At 46.3% G+C, this 20,279-nt stretch overlaps 1 protein-coding gene across 1 annotated transcript in view; it reads left to right on the forward strand.

The window, feature by feature from the left end:
- Window positions 1–20,279, forward strand: part of LOC138487577 (uncharacterized) — a 306,899-nt gene that overhangs the window by 256,174 nt on the left and 30,446 nt on the right. Inside the window, 1 exon segment of the mRNA XM_069614050.1 lies at window positions 6,316–6,390. Within this exon segment, the coding sequence (XP_069470151.1) occupies window positions 6,316–6,390 (75 nt within the window).

Consider the following 20,279-nt stretch of genomic DNA (forward strand, 5'->3'; position numbering starts at 1 on the left):
CATTGTCTTTGCAAGAAAACATTGAGGGAACACTATCCCTATGCCAGGAGAAGGGAGTCATTCTCCTGGACGATGAATTTTCTGTTGAACAATATTAGTTTTAGTTGTAGTCTAAGGGTTAGAAATAGGTTCTGACAAAGGGCGGTGGATTTTCATTTGGACGGACATTCTGACAGAGATTTAGTTAGAGGCAAGGAAACCTCTCTTAGAGATGGGGAAATTGAGGGTTTCTTTTATGGTAGTATTTAACCACAAACATGCCACTTTTGTGTCGGCTTCCTTCTTCGACGACATATGGTGTCAGATGTGGGATCTGACTCAAGTGATACAAATTGAGGAACTCCGAATTATTCAAAACTGAGCAGCCAGGCCACTGGTCCCAGTGTAGCTACTAGTGAATCTATAGATTTCGACCTACACAGTATTCCCGATGTATCGATAGCGGTAGGAGAGTGCCAGTTGATCCCAACTTGCCTCATTTTATCACCACCAAAGGTCACCACATCTGCCTAGTATCCAAGTCTGGTTAAGCTTGAAGGTACAGCTTGGACGTAATGGCTGGACTAATAGACCCATACTATAGGGGTGATGTAAAAGTCCTGATTCAGAATAATGCGAAACAAGCATACCATGTGAAAACTGTGGAGAATATCGCTGAGGGAATCTTAGAAGGGCCCCTCTTTCCAAAACCCGTAGAAGTGCAAGCACACGATCTCACAGAGAGCTACTAAGGGTTTTGGACAGGCTGATGAAGAACCCCATCTAATGAGACTCTAGTAACACTGAGAGCTACTGGTGAAGAGACCAAGATAATTCCTGTCCTAGCTTTCGATCAGCTAAATGATCCTATCCTGTCGGAAGGCTTCCTAAAGATAGTTCCTGAAGACGAAAGGTCTAAGGATAGCCCATTTTATTTTTTGAAATAAGTTCTTCTCTATCGAAGAGATCTTACACCAGAAGGGATAAATGGAACCCAGATTCTCGCCCCTAGAAGCCATAGGAGGATTGTCCTGGAGATAGCTCATGCCCATTTGACTTTGGAGCTCCTATGAATGGCAAAAACAGATTATCAACAAGTTATATTGGCCCTCGGTTTATGCAGATATTAAGAACTTCATAGCCATATGCTACTTTCTCCAGAAAACAGCTCCACACTCCCCTTCACTAGCCCGGTTACCTCTCCCTAAAATAGAGGTACCCTTCTCTAGAATTGGCATGGACATAGTGGGACCACTAGAAAAGTCCAAACTAGGGAATAAGTATATTCTAGATTATGCAACTCAGTATCCAGAGGACTTCCCGATGAAAAATAATACATCAAAGCAGATAATCCATGTTCTATCATGGGTGCGCTTTCCAAGAGAAATATTGTTCGGTCGAGGAAGTATTTTTATGTCAAAACGGATGGCAGAAGTGAATGAATCTTAAAGATCAAAACCCTATGCACCTCTGTTTACCACCCTCAAACAGACTGTTTAGTAAAACATTTTAATCAAACCCTGAAAAACGTTCTGAAATAATTAGTGGAAGCAGATGGACACAATTGGGTCACAATGACCCCATGGGCCCTTTTTGTCAACAGAAAAGGTCCCCAGGCTTCCCTATGCTTTATCCCTTTTAAGCTCCTTTACGGACGCGACACCGGAGGCATAATGGATATGCTCCGGGAGACGTGAGAAGAAAAGGAAGAGGCAGTGTTAACTGTGTCCCAAAATGCGCAAAGACTTAAAGAGCCCATGACTATTGTGCGGGACCTTGTCCAAAAACATCTAGTGCAGGCTCAAGAAAGCCAAAAGACCCATTATGATAAAGCAGTATCACAGTCCTTTTCCATCAGACAATAATTGTTAGTCCCCTTGTCCACCTCAGAGCACAAAATGCTTTCACGATGGTACAGACTTATGAAATATTAGAGAGGATAGGTCCCTTTAACTATAAGGTCGCCCAGCCAGACATAAGGCTCAAAACCCAAATATATCACATAAGCCTGCTAAAGGAGTGGACGGAGGACCCAGTGGAACCCTCTACTGTCCTAATGGCCACCTAATTAACCGAGGAAAAATCGGAATATAGTCTGGTCTCCTCTGATTTACCAAAGCAACAACAACAGGGGATCCAGGCTCTCATAGACCCATTCCCAGATGTGTTTAATAGTGAACCTGGAAGAGTTAAAGGGATTAAACATTACATGTGCACACCCCCAGGTAAAGTGACTAACTTGAGGCTTTACTGAATTCCGGAGACAAGGAAGGAGATGGTCCTCCAGGAGATGGAGAAAATGCTAGCCGCAGGTATAATTGAACCTTCACAGAGTTCGTGGTCATCACCAATGGTGCTTGTGGCCAAACCATTTGACCACTGTATCCCAGTTTGATAACTATTTTATGCCTTAGATTGTCGACCTCATCGACAGACTGGGATCAGCTGTCTATATCTCCACGATTGATCTAACCAAGGGCTATTGGCTGGTGCCACTGATCTCCTCTGATAAAGAAAAGACAGGTTTCTCCAGATGGCTATTTAATTTTAAAGTCCTTCTCTTCGGACTTCACGGGCTCCTGCGAACTTACATCAGCTGATGGATCAGATAACGTGACCCTTTTCCTATTTCTGTGGCGTGTATTTGGACCACATCGTAGTCCACAGCAAAACCTGGGAGGAACACCTGTTTCATTTATATGAAGTCACCCGTACTTTGAGGCAAGCCAGCCTTACCACTAAAGCCAAAAGTGTCCGCTAGTGCCGTTGCCAGCCAAATATCTGTTTGTCCTAGTCCAACCCCAGGTGGGAAAAGTCAGGGCTATACAGGAAACCCCTCCTCTCAAGACCAAAAGAGACCTGAGAGCCATTTTAGGGGTTACCTGTTATTAGCAGCGGTTTATTCCCAATTATTTGGCCATAACATCTTGCCTCAAGGATAAACTGAGAAATGCTGAACCACAAACACTTTGCTGGCAAAAGGAAGGTCAAGCTGGCTTTGATACCCTGTAGCATATCTTAAGCCCATCTTGAATCTTCACAATTTTAATAAAGAATTCAGCCTTCAGACGACTGCTTTTTAGTTGGGGAATAGGAGCTGTTTTTTCCTAAGAATATGGCCTCCGCAGATGCACGCAGATGCAGAGAAAAAGGTGATGGAATCTTCCTTGTACCAGTGGCTGGGATAGGACCAACTACCGCCAGTGATGGGTTTGGGATTAGAACAAAAGTAAAGAATACATCCAAGGACATGCTCCTCGTATTAGTGGCAGAGGTAAGCCCACTGACCACCAGAGAAGGGTCTGGGACCCTGAGATAAGTAAGAACTTTATTGATTCTGTGAAAAAGTGCCAAGGCAAAACCCAAGTGAGAAAATAACTCACACACACCAGGAGAAGCAGTCATTCTCCTGGTGGGAAAATAAAATCCAGTCAAGTATGCTGAAGAGGCGCCATGAGAAGGGAGTCATTCCCCCTCACATTGGAGCGTACTGAGCGATACCAGGAGAACAGAGCCATTCTCCTGGTATGCAAATATTACTGTAAAAAGTGCTGGATTTACCAGCAAAGCGAAGGGAGTCATTCCCCCTGGAATTTGTGTTCAAGAGGATACTTCTGGGAACATCATATATACCCCAGGCGAAGGGAGTCCTTCTCCTGGGGAGAGAACGTTCTGTGAGATTGCTTCAGGCCAGGCAAAGGGAGTCATTCTCCCTGGCATTGTCTTTGCAAGAGAGCTTTGAGGGCACGCTACCCATATACCAGGTGAAGGGAGTCCTTCTCCTGGAGAAAGAACTTTCTGTTGGACAATATTAGTTTTAGTTGTAGTGTAAGGGTTCGAAGTAGTTTCTGACACAGGGCATTGGATTTTCATTTGGACGGACATTCTGACAGTTCCTTGAGATTTGTTTGAGGCAGGGAAATTCCCCTTAGAGAGGGGGGTGTTGAAGGTTTTTTTAAATGTTAATAAAAATCTTTAACCACAGACATGGCAACTTTGTGTGAGCTTCCTTCTTCGACACCCTTACAGCAGGGAAGTATGGGTGAGATTGGCCAGGGAAAGTTATCCAAAGCTCGCAGGGGCGGCGATTTAAACCGGGGACAAGAAGCAGGAAGTCTGTGTTTTCGGGTGAGGTCGGAGGTGAAGGTGGAGAACGATCAAGGGACCGGCAGGATGAAGGAGGGAGCAGCGGCTTGTGGAAGGGATTTGTGGAGCAGACGAGGTACTGGCTTAGCGGTGAGAGTGGTTTTGCAATGTGTGTGTTAATGTGGCAACTGATTAGTGTGATTAGAGTAAGGAGTGGTTGTGAAGTGTATGATACTGAGTAAAAGGAAAGGGTACAATTTATAGGCATGTCAGTGGAGTGGTAGTGTGAGAGGAATAGTGGAAGTGTGGAGGAGGAAGTAGTAGTAAAGGGAGTAGTACCGAGAAGAGAGTAAGTAGTGACAGGTAAGGATGGAGGTATCAGGAGGGGCGAGTGTACTTGTGTACGCGTGCAATATAAATAAAATAACATTTCATCTCATCTGAGGGAGAGTGAGGAACAAGGTGAGCGGAGATTTTGGAGGAGATTGGTATGGAGATGGGAAGGAGAGACTGAGCATGACCAATCTCTACTGGGCCTCTGCAAGACACCTTCCCTGTCCTAATAGAACACTAACAACTAGTCAGAGAAGGGAGAGCTAGGAAGTCCCTGAGTTCGACAAGGCAAACAGCCTTTAGGTTATCGCATATAGACACGGCTTTTAGACAGGAGGGGTCAACGTTTGGTAGCACTTACCTGGGGTTCCGGATGCCTGTGTTAGGGAGGAAGGGTGTGTCAGGACGAGAGGGAGGGAGAGAGAGACAGCTTTTGGCCCTGCAAACAAAATAAAAACTCTTGAAGTGTCACAAAGACTCAGATTGATTTCAATGCCACCTGTGACAACTAGGGTAGTTTTGTAGATTATCTTTCAGTGTCACAAGATCCCGTGCAGGGATGTGGCCAAAGATTATGCCTGCGATGGTGTCCCCCAAGAAGCAGTGCGCCTCTGGAACAGAAGGTACAATATCATAAATGTTATGATGACATGATGACGTCCCTCGTAAAGCAGTGCGCCTCTGGAACAGAAGGTACAATATCATAAATGTTATGATGACATGATGACGTCCCTCGAGAACCGTGCGCCTCTGGAACAGAAGGTACAATATCATAAATGTTATGATGACATGATGATGTCCCTCGAGAACCGTGCGCCTCTGGAACAGAAGGCACAATATCATAAATGTTATGATGACATGAGGACGTCCCCGAGAACCAGTGCGCCTCTGGAAGAGAAGGCACAATATCATAAATGTTATGATGACATGATGACGTCCCTCGAGAACCGTGCGCCTCTGGAACAGAAGGTACAATATCATAAATGTTATGATGACATGATGACGTCCCTCGAGAACCGTGCGCCTCTGGAACAGAAGGTACAATATCATAAATGTTATGATGACATGATGACGTCCCTCGAGAACCGTGCGCCTCTGGAACAGAAGGTACAATATCATAAATGTTATGATGACATGATGACGTCCCTCGAGGAGCAGTGCGCCTCTGGAACAGAAGGCACAATATCATAAATGTTATGATGACATGAGGACGTCCCCGAGAAGCAGTGCGCCTCTGGAACAGAAGGCACAATATCATAAATGTTCTTATGACATGATGCCGTCCCCGAGAACCAGTGTGCCTCTGGAACAGAAGGCACAATATCATAAATGTTATGATGACATGATGACGTCCCCGAGAACCATTGCGCCTCTGGAACAGAAGGCACAATATCATAAATGTTCTTATGACATGATGCCGTCCCCGAGAACCATTGCGCCTCTGGAACAGAAGGCACAATATCATAAATGTTATGATGACATGATGACGTCCCACCAGAAGCAGTGCGCCTCTGGAACAGAAGGCACAATATTATAAATGTTATGACATGATGACGTCCCTCGAGAACCAGTGCGCCTCCGGAACAGAAGGCACAATATCATAAATGTTATGATGGTTTGATGATATATCACAAATGAAGAAACCAACTCTGAAGAGCGTTCTGCTCTTGAACTTTAAAGCTTTTTCATTCATGCACCAATGTTCAAATGCTCTGTATTTCATACGGTTCAACCCACAACCTTTACCCTTGCAATGTTTATAAAGTCAAAATCAAACTTTTAAATATTTTAATATGTGCCCCATTGCTTGGGAATGATTGTGTTGGTATAAAGTGCTCTTTGTCATTGGTTTAAACTCCCAATATTTACTTCCTGAAACTCTGAATAACTTGTTGTTCATTATTTATTTGAGGAAAGATGAAGACCCGGCTTTAGTCCCCGTTGCATATTGTGAAGAAGAAGCGGGAGGAAGCAGTGCAGACCCAGAGGCAGGTGAGTTTCCAATGTTTGGATTTACTGGCTCCAAGGGTCGTAGTTAAATCAAATCTTCATTGAGGGTAACATACAGATAAGGTTCACATGTGTTTTTTATTTTTTCACCCTTCCAAGCTTATCCAGGCCTTCTCTTGAGATTGGTGGTGGAGTAACGGTTTCTTTGTTTCTTTTTTCTAATCTGAATAGACCCACCACTCCTCTGTTCTCTCGACAGGCTGTCTGACATCCTGCAAGGCAAATGCTGCTACACTGTATCGATCCTTCTTTTATATCGTGTCCCTTGTTTCCCACCAATTGTTTCCCACGCTACTCCTCTTGAACATTATACTGTATTATGCCAGGCTTTCTTCCCTCAATCGTCAAGACTCCCTTAATTTAACTAACAGCACCATGACTAACATACTCATGCCCTCCCACACCACTTGTGACACTACACATGCACTTACTCACACACCCAATTGCTACTTCAGACTCTCCAGACTCAGAACACGCACTCTAACTATGCATAACACCGCCATTCCCACGCCCGCAACGCGCAGAAACCTAAGACTAGGAACGCGCACCTCAGTGAGATGCACCACTCGCCCCTCTGGCTGGCATATCCCTAATTCCAGTACTACACGGCCACTTAGCACAAGGCCACCTCTCAACCCTAATAAGCCATATAACGCTACACTTAAGGCAGCTAAACCACTGCGACTTGACAGAAACGATCAACCACTGCATTACAAATGCGCCCTGCTCAATGTTCGCTCTCTTACCGCCATGATCTCGAAGTAAATGACCTCATACTTAGTCTAGACCTAGATATATTAGCCATCACTGAAACATGGCTACATGAGGCATCTTGCCCGGCCATCACACTAGCCCTGCCCGCAGCTTACTCTATCCTCAGACAGGATAGACCATCTAAAATAGGATGGGGGGGGGGGGTAGCACTGAACTTCAAAGACTCATTATCCTTCAGGCTCTCCTCTCACCCATGGGAGGGTAACGTAGACAGCCTATCGGCCAAACTGTCACTAACACCTAAAAACACCATCAATATTCATGTAATTTATCGGCCTCCCGGACACCTGGAAATATAAAAAAATCCACCAAAACGCTACTCCTAGCCAACCTTAACCTAGGATTCAATGACCCCAATGATAAAGCCGCGACCTCACTCACCAAGGACCTCACTGATCTGTGATTCTACCCTAAAAATTCTGAGCTCTACCTATACCAAAGGCTACATCCTTGAGTGGGTGGTTGACCACAATTGTGCCTCCTCCATCACCTCTAACGTTGCTTACCCATGGACAGACCATAACTGCATACAATTCCCCGTTACCACAGTCTCCAGCACCAAAACTACCACACCTACCCCTGCCACACTAGCTAGAAGCGCTAAAAAGCTAACTGCGGATAACCTCTGACCCTATCTTGACCTCCCTTGCTTAGCACCTCCTTTCTCGCAAGACCCCAATGTCTTAGCTGTTATATTCAAGGACACCCTAACTAACGAAGTAAACTCCGTAGTCCCACATGAAAGCAAGAAAGAAAAAAAGTTGTTCCATGCAAACTCCTGGTTCACAGAAGAGCTCCAAACCTTGCGTGCTAACAAACGCCAGGCTCTCAAAATCTGGCAGGCAAACATCTGTGACGCCTCTAAAGAAAACTTCAAAGCAGCTGCCCTAAAGTACAAAGATGCCAAATCCGAAGCGTATAATCGCTAAAATCTGATGCCAACTCTCAATCCAGAACTTTTCACCATCTTTAATGAACTCACTTCTCCTCCTACCAGCACCGACGGGACGGGATCGATAAAGATGAAGCCTGGTGCACAAGCCCCTATGCTAAAAAAAAAATAGACCTCCTACAAAACAAAATTCAAGATCATTATGAAGCCCTATTGAACCAGAACCAACCTACACAGACCTTGCCCAACCGCAAAACCATCAACTTCCCCAAATTTGCATGTAAAAACATCTCAGAATCTCAAGTTAAAGACATTCTTAAACACCTTAAACCGTCGCAATGCAAGGGCAATGTATGCCCCCCCCTCCGCCAAGTTCATTAAGGAGTGTGCCGAGCCCCTTGCTCCACTCGTGACTGCCTTCATCAACTCCTCATTTAAATCGGGCATCGTCCCAGACCGTGTCAAAGAAGCCTGGGTGTGCCCCCTCTTGAATAAGCCTACGCTAGATCCTTCCCAGCCTAATAACTACCGGCCCATAACCACTGTCCCGTTTCTTCTCAAAATATTAGACAAGGCCGCTCAGAGTCAGATCCAATTTTAGCTGGAAACTAACACTATCCTAGGAAAAAGTCTGGATTCCGCAAAGGGAACGGCGCAGAAACTGCCCTGCTAGACTTAAAAAATCAAATCACCCAAATCTTGGACAAAGTCAAGCCCGCACTACTCCTCCTCCTAGACCTCTCAGCGGCTTTCGAGACCACAAAACCCTCGCCGCACACCTTACACAAGCAGCGTACGCCTCCGACCAAGCAGCTTCCTGGATCACCTCCTTCCTAGAAGGTAGAGCAATGAAAGTCTTCTCAAACACAGCAAATGCAGCTCCCACTATCATTTACTGCGGAGTTCCACAGGGATCCTGTACGGCCCCCAACTCTATACAATCTCTTTACTAAGCCTCTTTATGATAAACTCGCTGCATTTGGGATCGCATACACAAATTATGCTGACGATACCCAGGTGCTCCTTCCTCTAACAGGCACCTATGACCAAGATGCTACAGCGATATGTCAAATCTATTCCACCATTCAAGCATGGATGGCCACAAATGGTTTATGCCTCAATGGAGACAAGACAGAAATTCTTATTCTGGGCTAAAAGAGCACACTAGCTAAGCTAGATCATCTCTACTCCAATTTCAGCATTGACAAATGCATCATCCCAGTCCTATCTTCTGTAAGACATTAGGGGTTCACATTGATGCCACATTATCCATGAACAAGCAAGTCAGCACTGTCGTCTCTGCCTCCGCCTTTAGCACCAAACTCATTAACGCCATAAAACCCTTTCGAACCAAGGATAACACTCTCTCAATAGCCAGAGCCACCATAGGTGCTAAGCTTGACTATTGCAACGCTCTCCTAGCAGGCACCTCTATAAAAAAACATAAACAGACTCCAAACACCCAAAATAACTCGTTAAGAGCAGCTTTAAGTATCCCAAGAAGAGACCACATCTCACATGTTAGGCAGACCGTTCACTGGCTCCCAGTCAAAGACCTCATCACCTTTAAAATCCTCACTACCACACACAAATGCCTTAACCTTACCGCACCCTCCTACCATTCAGACACATCCAGATCTATCTCAACCAGGCCCACCAGAACATGCTACACCAATCAACTCACCGTTCAGAGCATCAACAGGGCTAAAGCAGGAGGGATAGGCCTCCCATACTTAGCCCAAAAAACTCTGGAATGCACTCCCCACTGCCCTCGGAGCAGAAACCTCTCTCCCTGCCTTTCGTAAAAACCTGAAAACTTCCCTCTTTAACTAACAACTCTTCTATGAACACTCCTCACATCACCTTCTTAGCCTCCACCTCACTCTATGTCCTATGTATATTATCTTATGCAAAATGTGAAATAAGTATTACTGATTGTACATGTAACTAAGCTCTGTTCACTCACTGTAACAAATGCCACGATGCCCTCGGGCTGTTGCACGCTTTACAAATATGAATAAATAAAATAAAATAAATGAAAATAAATCGGAGCCCTTGTATGGAAAATCCTTTCCCCTATTGATTGTGTAAGCCCCGCCCATCCTGGAATCCTGGAGCCATGGAGTGCTTGTTCCATTGGGCGTCTGATGTTAGTTAGGCTCGCAAAACCGCATAGGTAATGTTTGTGCTTTCTTTGATGCCGGCGAAGTGGGCTGGTCCTGCTGCTTTGGTCCACTGTGCTTGAAGGAGGAGGACCCTTACTGTTTCCCCCCCTGCTGCTGCATATAATCACTACATTAGCGAAGCAGGCAGTGAGGCGGGCTGTTCCTACTGTTCTTGCGAGTCTTGGATAACGACCAGTGTGCACCAATTACATCCGTCCACCTAACAGCCACCTACCGTTTATTTGTGTCATTGCTCCCACTTGCTTGACGAGACCCAAAAGATCTGAAAGAGATCCCCCACATTAATTTAGCTGGCAGTGGAAAGAACTTTTTTCTTTTTTCTCAAAATCAATCCTGCCCTTCCCCGCCCCTGCTGAGTAGCCCGAGAAGTTTGTGAAACTCTTTTGCATCTGTTTTACTATATCCTGGATCCATAGGCTGCTGGATTTTTGTGTATCTCGTTTATATTGCGTACTGTTGGGAAGAGAACAAACCTATCCCACCCGCTAGGCGCTTTAGGGTGAAGCAAGCCCCATTGGAAGACCTCTACTAGCCTAGGGGGCAGGGGTCGTGGGGGGGTTTTATCTAACAGTCCCCACACAATCATAGTATTCTATGTTATTTAGACAACCAAGACATAGAGTGCACATAGAAGTTGATGCCATTTCGCTGAAATTAAGAAGCATAAGGCCTGCATGTCCAAGCAGTATTTACTGTGTTAAACACAGGCCGCGAGCCTGAAGGAGAACAGGCACCATGTGCTGAGGAGAGGCCCACGCCGTACACTTCCACAGAAACCCTTCTTTGTTCTAAAGTTGTTGCCAATATGTTTGTTCTAAGAGAGAATGTGCCCTGAAAGGCCACGAGATGGCACTGAGTGCCTTGGTGTACGTGGTATCACAAACAGGCCGAAGCAGGCCTCCGACTCCCACCCAGCCAACTACAAGTTAAAGCCCCTGCCTCTATCAGCCCAGAGCCTCTGAATTCCAAGATACCAGTTGACCCCAGACAACCGACCATAAACCAAGCAACAATAAAAGATCTAAGAGCATGGTCGGCCCACCTTTTTTTCATAAGGACATGATTTGTGATGCAAGGTACAGCGAGGGATAAATTATAGTTCAAAAGTGAGGGTGGAAGCCTTGGAGGGCGAGAGACGCGATCGGGATGAGTGAAATATTTGTGTGGGTTAGTGAGACCTCCAGACTCCCCCTGTGCCTGTTTTCAAAGCATGCCATGTGCACTGTATAATGATAGAGTAGCACTATTCACAAATGTAACTAATTGCTTCTTTGGCCTTCGTTCCCTGGAGACAATCGGCCCATGCAGATCCCACATGACGGAAGACGGACGGGCTGGGACAAATGGCCTGGCATCCCCTATGAAAGAGGCCAACCATGTATAGGGTCGCACCAGCCACGCAGGTTTTACTATATGTAATGATATCACCCATGACATTGGGGCTCCTTTTAAGCTCCTGCTTGTACCCTTTTTCCTCTGAACGTTCCTTAGCAGCCGAGTTCTTTGCTGGCACACCTATTTTTGTAGAAATAAAATGTGCTATACTTGAAAGATTTGCTTGGGCCTTTTTTCCCTAGCGGATTGTATTTTTTTTGTAGTGTGAGCGTTTAATGGTGTGCCTTTTTTTGGTGACTCTGAGACAGAGGAGGTGCCCAGGCCGCTTCTCCGGAGGGGCTACCCACCTACAGCGACCAGTCCCGAAAAACGCATGTTCCTGAGGGGTTTTACAGCAGCCATCTTTGCAGAATTCCTGTCTGGTCTTTGGAGCGGGGCGCAGCTCCAAGGAGAGTGCAGGCTGGTGTGTTTGGAACCCCATGACGGAGGAGTTTGGGTGAACACGCGCATTTGAGTATGCACTTGCAAGTGATAACAAGTTGAGGAAGGGTATATGGGCAGGTGTGAAAAGTGGGAGCACATGCAGAGTGAGATGATTGGAGTGGTATGGATGTTGTTTTTTTTATTTTTTTGTATTATTAATTTTGTAAGGAGAATATTAAGGAAAGGAAAGTGGAATGATAGGGAGTCTTCCCGAGTGAGGGGAGAAGGTGGTACCACATATATTGTGTAATGGAGGGAAAAGGAAATAAGTATGAGCCTCGCGTAATTAGTAGGCTCAGGAATAGTAGTTATTCTAATTTTAGCTTGTTACTTTAGCTTGTTTTGTTGGCAGGTTTATTGTGCAGGGTGGAGGCCCGCGGAGGGGCATTTTGTAATTGGAGGTATGTGTTGAGTGTGTGAAGTGTGAGAGTGAGGGTGGGGAAAGGTATTTTGTTTTTTTGACGGGAAGGACGGGATGAAGTATTGACTTTTTTTGACTGGCAGCGTGCGTGGCACACTAGCAAAGGCGTAAGGGTAGGGAGGCATAGGGACCATTATAATGGGAGGGGAAACACCCATAGAATATGTGTAAGCCTTGAGGCTATCCCTATCCGCAGGCGCGACGGCTGTCCACAGCGCGGAGCAAAGTGGATGGAAGCGACATTATTTGTATATATAATTATACAATTTGACCCACCCCAGTGAAGCGCTGCATTTCCTCCATTGCCACTGTCTTAACCTGCGCTACCATAAGGACCCACGAGGCAGACCACCTCCCAAGATGGCCGCCTCCTTCACCAGGATGTGTGTCCCTGCCTGAGAACACCATCCAACAGCACCCGAAGCACAGATTGGCTGCCAGTGCACATTTAGGCACCAATCACACGCCGTCCAGGCGCACGCCATCACAGTGCACCAGAGAATGTCCAGAGGCCAAGACCGGTCCCCCTGCTGAAATCCTTCTTGGAGACTTGGTAAGCGCTATAACCATACTCCATATACCTTTGATGCATGCCCCCTCCTGCTTTAGCCCTACGCTTCGTGAATTAACATTACCACCATAGAGTGACGCCCACTGCTACAGACATTAACCGGCAACAGATAACAGGCGCCAACAGTATCAGTCATCATGGTCACCCCACACCCAAGTGCCTCCTCTTACTGTGCCTGCAAATGGAGCTAGAAACGAAGTCAACCTACACGGCTGGCCTCCTTTACACTGTATTCTTAGCCGCCATTGTGAACTGCCTATACTACCTTCACTCCTATACTGCCGACTCGCTTCCTGCCCAAATGGTGCCTATTGCACTTCAGTCAATTGCTTTTATATTGAATCTAGGTGTTACCCCATTGCATTTGAGTCATTTACTTTATCTTGAACCTAGGTGTTACCCCATTGCATTTGAGTCATTTGCTTTTAAACATATGCCTGCCATATGTGCTCTGTGCAAATATTTGAACCTGCCTTACTCGTTTTGCACTACTCCTACGTCCTCCGTGGCAAACATATTGATTGCCCCAGTAGCTTGGTTGTCAACACCTTTAATATGATTGAAAATATTGCTCTGTGTCTGGCCTAGCGCGTTGCCTATGTCCCCATATTTTACCCTGTGCCTTGCCTAATGCTGCCCAGCACGGCCCATGATTGTATTTACTGAATGTATATACTGTCCTGTGCCTCTGCCTAATGCTGCCCAGCACGGCCCATGATTGTATTTACTGATTGTATATACTGTCCTGTGCCTCTGCCTAATGCTGCCCAGCATGGCCCATGATTGTATTTACTGATTGTATATACTGTCCTGTGCCTCTGCCTAATGCTGCCCAGTACAGCTCATGATTGTATTTACTGATTGTATATACTGTCCTGTGCCTCTGCCTAATGCTGCCCAGTACAGCCCATGATTGTATGTACTGATTGTATATACTGTCCTGTGCCTCTGCCTAATGCTGCCCAGTACAGCCCATGATTGTATTTACTGATTGTATATACTGTCCTGTGCCTCTGCCTAATGCTGCCCAGCACGGCCCATGATTGTATCTACTGATTGTATATACTGTCCTGTGCCTCTGCCTAATGCTGCCCAGCACGGCCCATGATTGTATTTACTGATTGTATATACTGTCCTGTGCCTCTGCCTAATGCTGCCCAGCACGGCCCATGATTGTATTTACTGATTGTATATACTGTCCTGTGCCTTGCCTAATGCTGCCCAGCACGGCCCATGATTGTATTTACTGATTGTATATACTGTCCTGTGCCTCTGCCTAATGCTGCCCAGTACAGCCCATGATTGTATTTACTGATTGTATATACTGTCCTGTGCCTCTGCCTAATGCTGCCCAGTACAGCCCATGATTGTATTTACTGATTGTATATACTGTCCTGTGCCTCTGCCTAATGCTGCCCAGTACAGCCCATGATTGTATTTACTTATTGTATATACTGTCCTGTGCCTCTGCCTAATGCTGCCCAGTACAGCCCATGATTGTATTTACTGATTGTATATACTACCCTGTGCCTCTGCCTAATGCTGCCCAGTACAGCCCATGATTTTATTTACTGATTGTATTTACTGCCATGTGCCTCTGCCTAATTCTGCCCAGTACAGCCCATGATTGTATTTACTGATTGTATATACTGCCCTGTGTCTCTGCCTAATGCTGCCCAGTACAGCCCATGATTTTATTTACTGATTGTATATACTGCCCTGTGCCTCTGCCTAATGCTGCCCAGTACAGCCCATGATTTTATTTACTGATTGTATATACTACCCTGTGCCTCTGCCTAATGCTGCCCAGTACAGCCCATGATTGTATGTACTGATTGTATATACTACCCTGTGCCTCTGCCCAATGCTGCCCAGTACAGCCCATGATTGTATTTACTGATTGTATATACTGCCCTGTGCCTCTGCCTAATGCTGCCCAGTACAGCCCATGATTTTATTTACTGATTGTATATACTGCCCTGTGCCTCTGCCTAATGCTGCCCAGTACAGCCCATGATTTTATTTACTGATTGTATATACTACCCTGTGCCTCTACAGCCCATGATTGTATTTACTACCCTATGCCTCTGCCTAGCGCTGCAGAAGCACCACACCTCCCCACAGCCGAGATCCACCTATTTATTAACCCTACACGGATACTACCTGCAAGCTATCCACTCGCCAGCCCCTATGCCGCCACCCTCTGCCACTACTTCTGAGTCCTACCTCCTATGATGGCCACGCTAAGAGGAGCCACATTGACTATGGCAACACTTCTCCCCTTACTCCACAATATCACACCACAGAAATGCACCATCACGAACACCCCACTCTACCCAGAACATCTATCCCCAGTGGAATGGATAAATAGATTTGCTTGCTCGCCTACACCTCTCATACCTTTCCCTACCCCTCTAAGAAATTCACGACTAGGCTCTCCCTTCACTCTACCAACTACTACCACCAACCAGAGTGTAGCCCCACCCATCAAACTCAGAAACGATAGACTGAGCCAGCGCACTAGCCTGAGCTACAAACCCGCTAGAGCAGTCCCCATCCAGACTAGGAATCTCAGGCAACAGACACCGCATATCGACCTCTTAATCAGCCAAAACTGCACCACGCCCTACACACCACCACAGCCGAAAGCTAACCCTACTCACATTCCCATCAAGGGTGCCCTCATCAATGCCCGCTCCTTGGTAGCCCACGCTACCGATGTGGCTGGAATTATCTCCTCTAACCACCTTGACTTCATCGCCATCACGGAGACGTGGCTCCACCCAGCTACTGGTCCCACCTTAGCATTAGCCATCCCTGATAACTATAACATCTTCCGTGCTGATAGGAAAAATGGAATAGAAGGAGGCGTGGCGATCATTGCTAAATCTGACCTAAACATCAGAGAAGCATCTAACACAACCCTCCCTTCAGCCGAACTCCTTTCCATCAAACTTCCATTATCGAACACCCAAACCATTCTCCTACACATTATATACAGACCACCAGGTTCCCTATCCACCTTTGAAGGATATCTCTCTCCTGCTCTCCACTAACACCAAACCCAATTCACAAATTATCATCATGGGTGATTTCAACTTGGGACTTAATGACCCCAACGACAATCACGCTACCTCTCTCAACGACACCATTACTCACCTAGGCCTCACTCAACACATTAACAAGCCAACACACACAAAAGGAAGTTCCCTAGACTGGCTAGCAGATGCTAACTGTAACCTCTCACTGACACACATCACACCATGTGCATGGACCTTATCACCACCCAGAACTGTTCCCAAAACGACACCACCCTCCAGGACACCACAAATATTCTCCAGAAACAATCGCAACATCACCATAGACAACCTTAGACCACTCCCTACGCCCATCACCAAAGCCAACCTCCCCACTCAGAATGTCAACCCTGCTACCTTGGTAGACCTTTACAACAACACGATGGAACTAGCCCTCAACCAGATAGCTCCACTCAAACAACATAAAGCCAAACCCACGGCCCATACCAACAAATGGTTCTCAGCAGAACTAAAGGCTCTCCGCAACACCAAAAGAACTGCAGAATCTAGCTGGAGAAAAGCTCCCTCTCCCTCCACAAAAGAACATTTCTCTACAGTTGCCTCCACCTACAAATCTGCTATCCTAAACACCAAAAAAGAGATTTACAGTACGAGAATACTCTATGCTAAATCTGGCACAAAAGAACTATTCTCTATACTAAGAGAACGTGAATCACCATTACCACCCGTAGAGGACTGTGCTAAAGGCAAAGCCTGGTGTAATAATATCCAGCTAGAGCCTTGCCGTTAAAGACAACCCCAATAGTCAAAAATACCTCACATTTCCCAACTGCCCTCCTTTTCACTTCTCCCCAGTCACTGAGGAAGAAGTAATTAAGATAATCGCCAGCCTTAAACCATCTAATTGTAAAGGTGACCTATGCCCTGCTTCTGTCATCAAGGACGGAGCCAAGGACCTAGCTCCTCTCATCACCTCATTGATTGATTCTTCCTTTAAGAATTCAGTGGTCCCTAACAACCTCAAAGAAGTGTGGGTCCTCCCCCTTCTCAAAAAACCCAACCTAGACCCTAACAGCCCCACAAATTATAGACCTATCACAACAGTCCCTTTTCTTCTCAAAATATTAGACAGAGTAGCCTACCTCCAAATACAACAACATTTGGAAGAAAATAACCTCTTAGGCCTGCGACAATCTGGCTTTAGACCTAGGCACGGGACAGAAACCTCCCTCCTGGATCTAAAAATCCAAATGGATGAAGCCAAAGACAAGGGCAATCTGGCCATTCTGCTCCTGTTGAATGTCTCCGCTGCCTTTGATCTGGTTGACCACCAGATCCTTACTCAACAGCTCTCTTCGGCTGCCGCATTCTCCCAGCATGCCACCAATTGGATTCAGTCATTTTCGTCTGACAGGTCGACTAGTGTCTTCGTCCCCTCAGCGGCTGCTGACCCTATCCCAATCCATTGTGGAGTTCCCCAAGGCGCCTGCATCTCTCCTACACTTTACAACATCTTCCCTAAGCTTCTTTTTGACCGCCTTGACGATCTGGGTGTCAGCTACACCAATTACGCTGATGACCCACAGGTCCTCATCACACTCACTGGTTGCTATGAAAAAGATGTTGCAAAGCTTAACGAAATCTACCTAGAAATTCAAGCCTGGATGGCCACACATAGTCTTTGCCTCAATGACGATAAGACAGAACTACTTATCGTAGGATCCCAGGCCCGCCTCAATAAATTGGATTCCAGGTACCAATCCTTCACCATTGATGGCAACATTATAAAAGTATCCAAAGAGGTTAAAACTTTAGGTGTGTATCTCGACCCCACTCTATCACTGAAAAAACAAATAAATGCCACCATCTCATCTACCACCTACACTAATAAACGTATCAATGCCTGCAGACCATTTTTATCCTCCTCCAGTTGTCTCACCTTAGCTAGAGCGCTGATATTGTCTAAATTAGACTATTGTAACGCACTTTTACTGGGCTGCACGACAAAAAATCTGAACAGACTCCAGATTCTACAAAATAACGCCTTAAGAGGCGCTCTTAACCTCCCGCATAAGCCTCGCATCTCCACGGCCAGCAAACAAACCCATCCGCGACAGAATTAAGTTAAGAACCCTTTACACACAAGTGCCTGTCACTGACTGCCCCACGCTACCTATCTGACAAATTCTCTAGACACAGCACCTCCAGACCTACCAGAACTCCCTATCTGTACCAACTAAAGATCCCCAAATTCAATCTAAAAACAGCAGGAGGCTCCAGCTTCCCTGTTCTTGCAGCTCAATGCTGGAATACACTCCCTCTCACCATCAGATCGGAAGCTTCCTTCTGGCCATTCAGAGCCATGGTGAAATCCTGGCTCTCTACCTAACACGTTGCTACTCTTCTACGCACTTGCCTGTCTCCACCAATTCCTACCGTAAGACTTAACCTCATCCTGAAACGGACCATAATGTAACCAGGTCCTTACAATCTACTGTATTTGCTACTCTCACTGTACCCTTCTGTGTAACATTGAATGTATGTACCCATTTTCTTTTTGGTTTCACGCAACGATATCTAACTGTTGTCTTCATGATTATGCGCCCAGCTACCCGAGGGTTCGGCCGCGCTCTATTAACAAACTAAAGTAAACTAAGGTCCTTCCACTATACAGAGACAGAATTGAGAAATATCACAATTAATCAGTGACTGAGACAAGGGGAGGGGTGATGCTCCGCTCGTGGCCAGAGCAGGGCTCCCTTAATAAGAATATATTGGATCATGTGTCTACATTTTTGACAGCTAGATATAAGGGGAAACAGTTAGAAAAGCAGAACAAAATATTAGACCTTTGGAAAATGTTCAGAGACACAGAAGATTGTGAGGGAAGGGGAGCAAAATGATAAGAGGCAGCTGTTCAGGGAAAGAGGGCTGGGCACCAATGGAGCACGGAGGATTATAGTCATTGACAGCTCGCCCTGCAGTAGGTTCTACTAACCCAACCTATGTGTCCACTATGGCAACAGCCCCCCCTACCCCCCCACCCCTCATGCATCCCCTCTGGATGTCCCAGCACATGCCGATGTTAATAAGAGACCTAGAAGTGGCATTGGCAGCTGCGGGAAAAAAATTGAATCGAGTGCGAGCAGCACACGCCGATGTTAATAAGAGACCTGGAGGTGGCACTGGCAGCTGCGGGAAAAGAATTGAATCGATTGCGAGCAGCACATGCCGATGTTAATAAGAGACCTGGAAGTGGCACTAGCAGCTGTGGGAAAAGAATTGAATAGATTGCGAGCAGCACATGCCGAAGTTAATAAGAGACCTAGAAGTGGCATTGGCAGCTGCGGGAAAAAATTGAATAGATTGCGAGCAGCACAGACCGATGTTAATAAGAGACCTGGAAGTGGCACTAGCAGCTGTGGGAAAAGAATTGAATAGATTGCGAGCAGCACATGCCGAAGTTAATAAGAGACCTAGAAGTGGCATTGGCAGCTGCGGGAAAACAATTGAATAGATTGCGAGCAGCACAGGCTGAAGTAAAGCCTGACAAACCAGGCGAACAAGGGTCCAATGGGTGGAAGCAGGAGACTTTTTATTCAAGATAGACGGCGCAGCGCAAAAAAAACGTGCATATAGGGAAGGAAGGAGAAGGGGACGTGAGGACGGGCAGCCTAGGGTACAAGAATTTTGGAGGAGAGGAGAGGACGACGGGTGGAGGCAGAGCAAGCACCTGAATAAACTCCTTGGGTGGAGAATCTGGGCATCGAGTCGTCCGACGTCTCTGTGGTGTTTGGGTGGCGGGAAACCCACCAGAGGGTGCTCCTCGGCGCGTCAACAGCCAGAACTTTTTCCGGTGGGACAAAGAGGTCAGCGCGGACAAGAGCGTCCTTGGATTCAAATGTCTTAATCAGGTGGAGCATTATAGCTCCGGTCGTCGGCTGCACAGCGTCAAGTGGATCCCACTTCTGGGCAACACAGCTTCGACGGTCGTCCAGTGGTTATAGCAAACCTGCGAACCCTGGTCGACGACGGTGGACGGAATGTCCGGTACTTCTCTTCATTCTCCTCTGTGGTCCCCGTCTCCAGTCGGCAGCCTTTCGAGGGTCTGACTTCCAGGGAACTTCTGCAAAGGTTAGCGGTGCACGATGGTCCCTCGTAACTCAGGAGA

The sequence above is a fragment of the Ambystoma mexicanum genome, chromosome 9 (genome assembly GCF_040938575.1).
Source record: "Ambystoma mexicanum isolate Mex_15411 chromosome 9, UKY_AmexF1_1, whole genome shotgun sequence".
NCBI classification, from domain to species: domain Eukaryota; kingdom Metazoa; phylum Chordata; class Amphibia; order Caudata; family Ambystomatidae; genus Ambystoma; species Ambystoma mexicanum.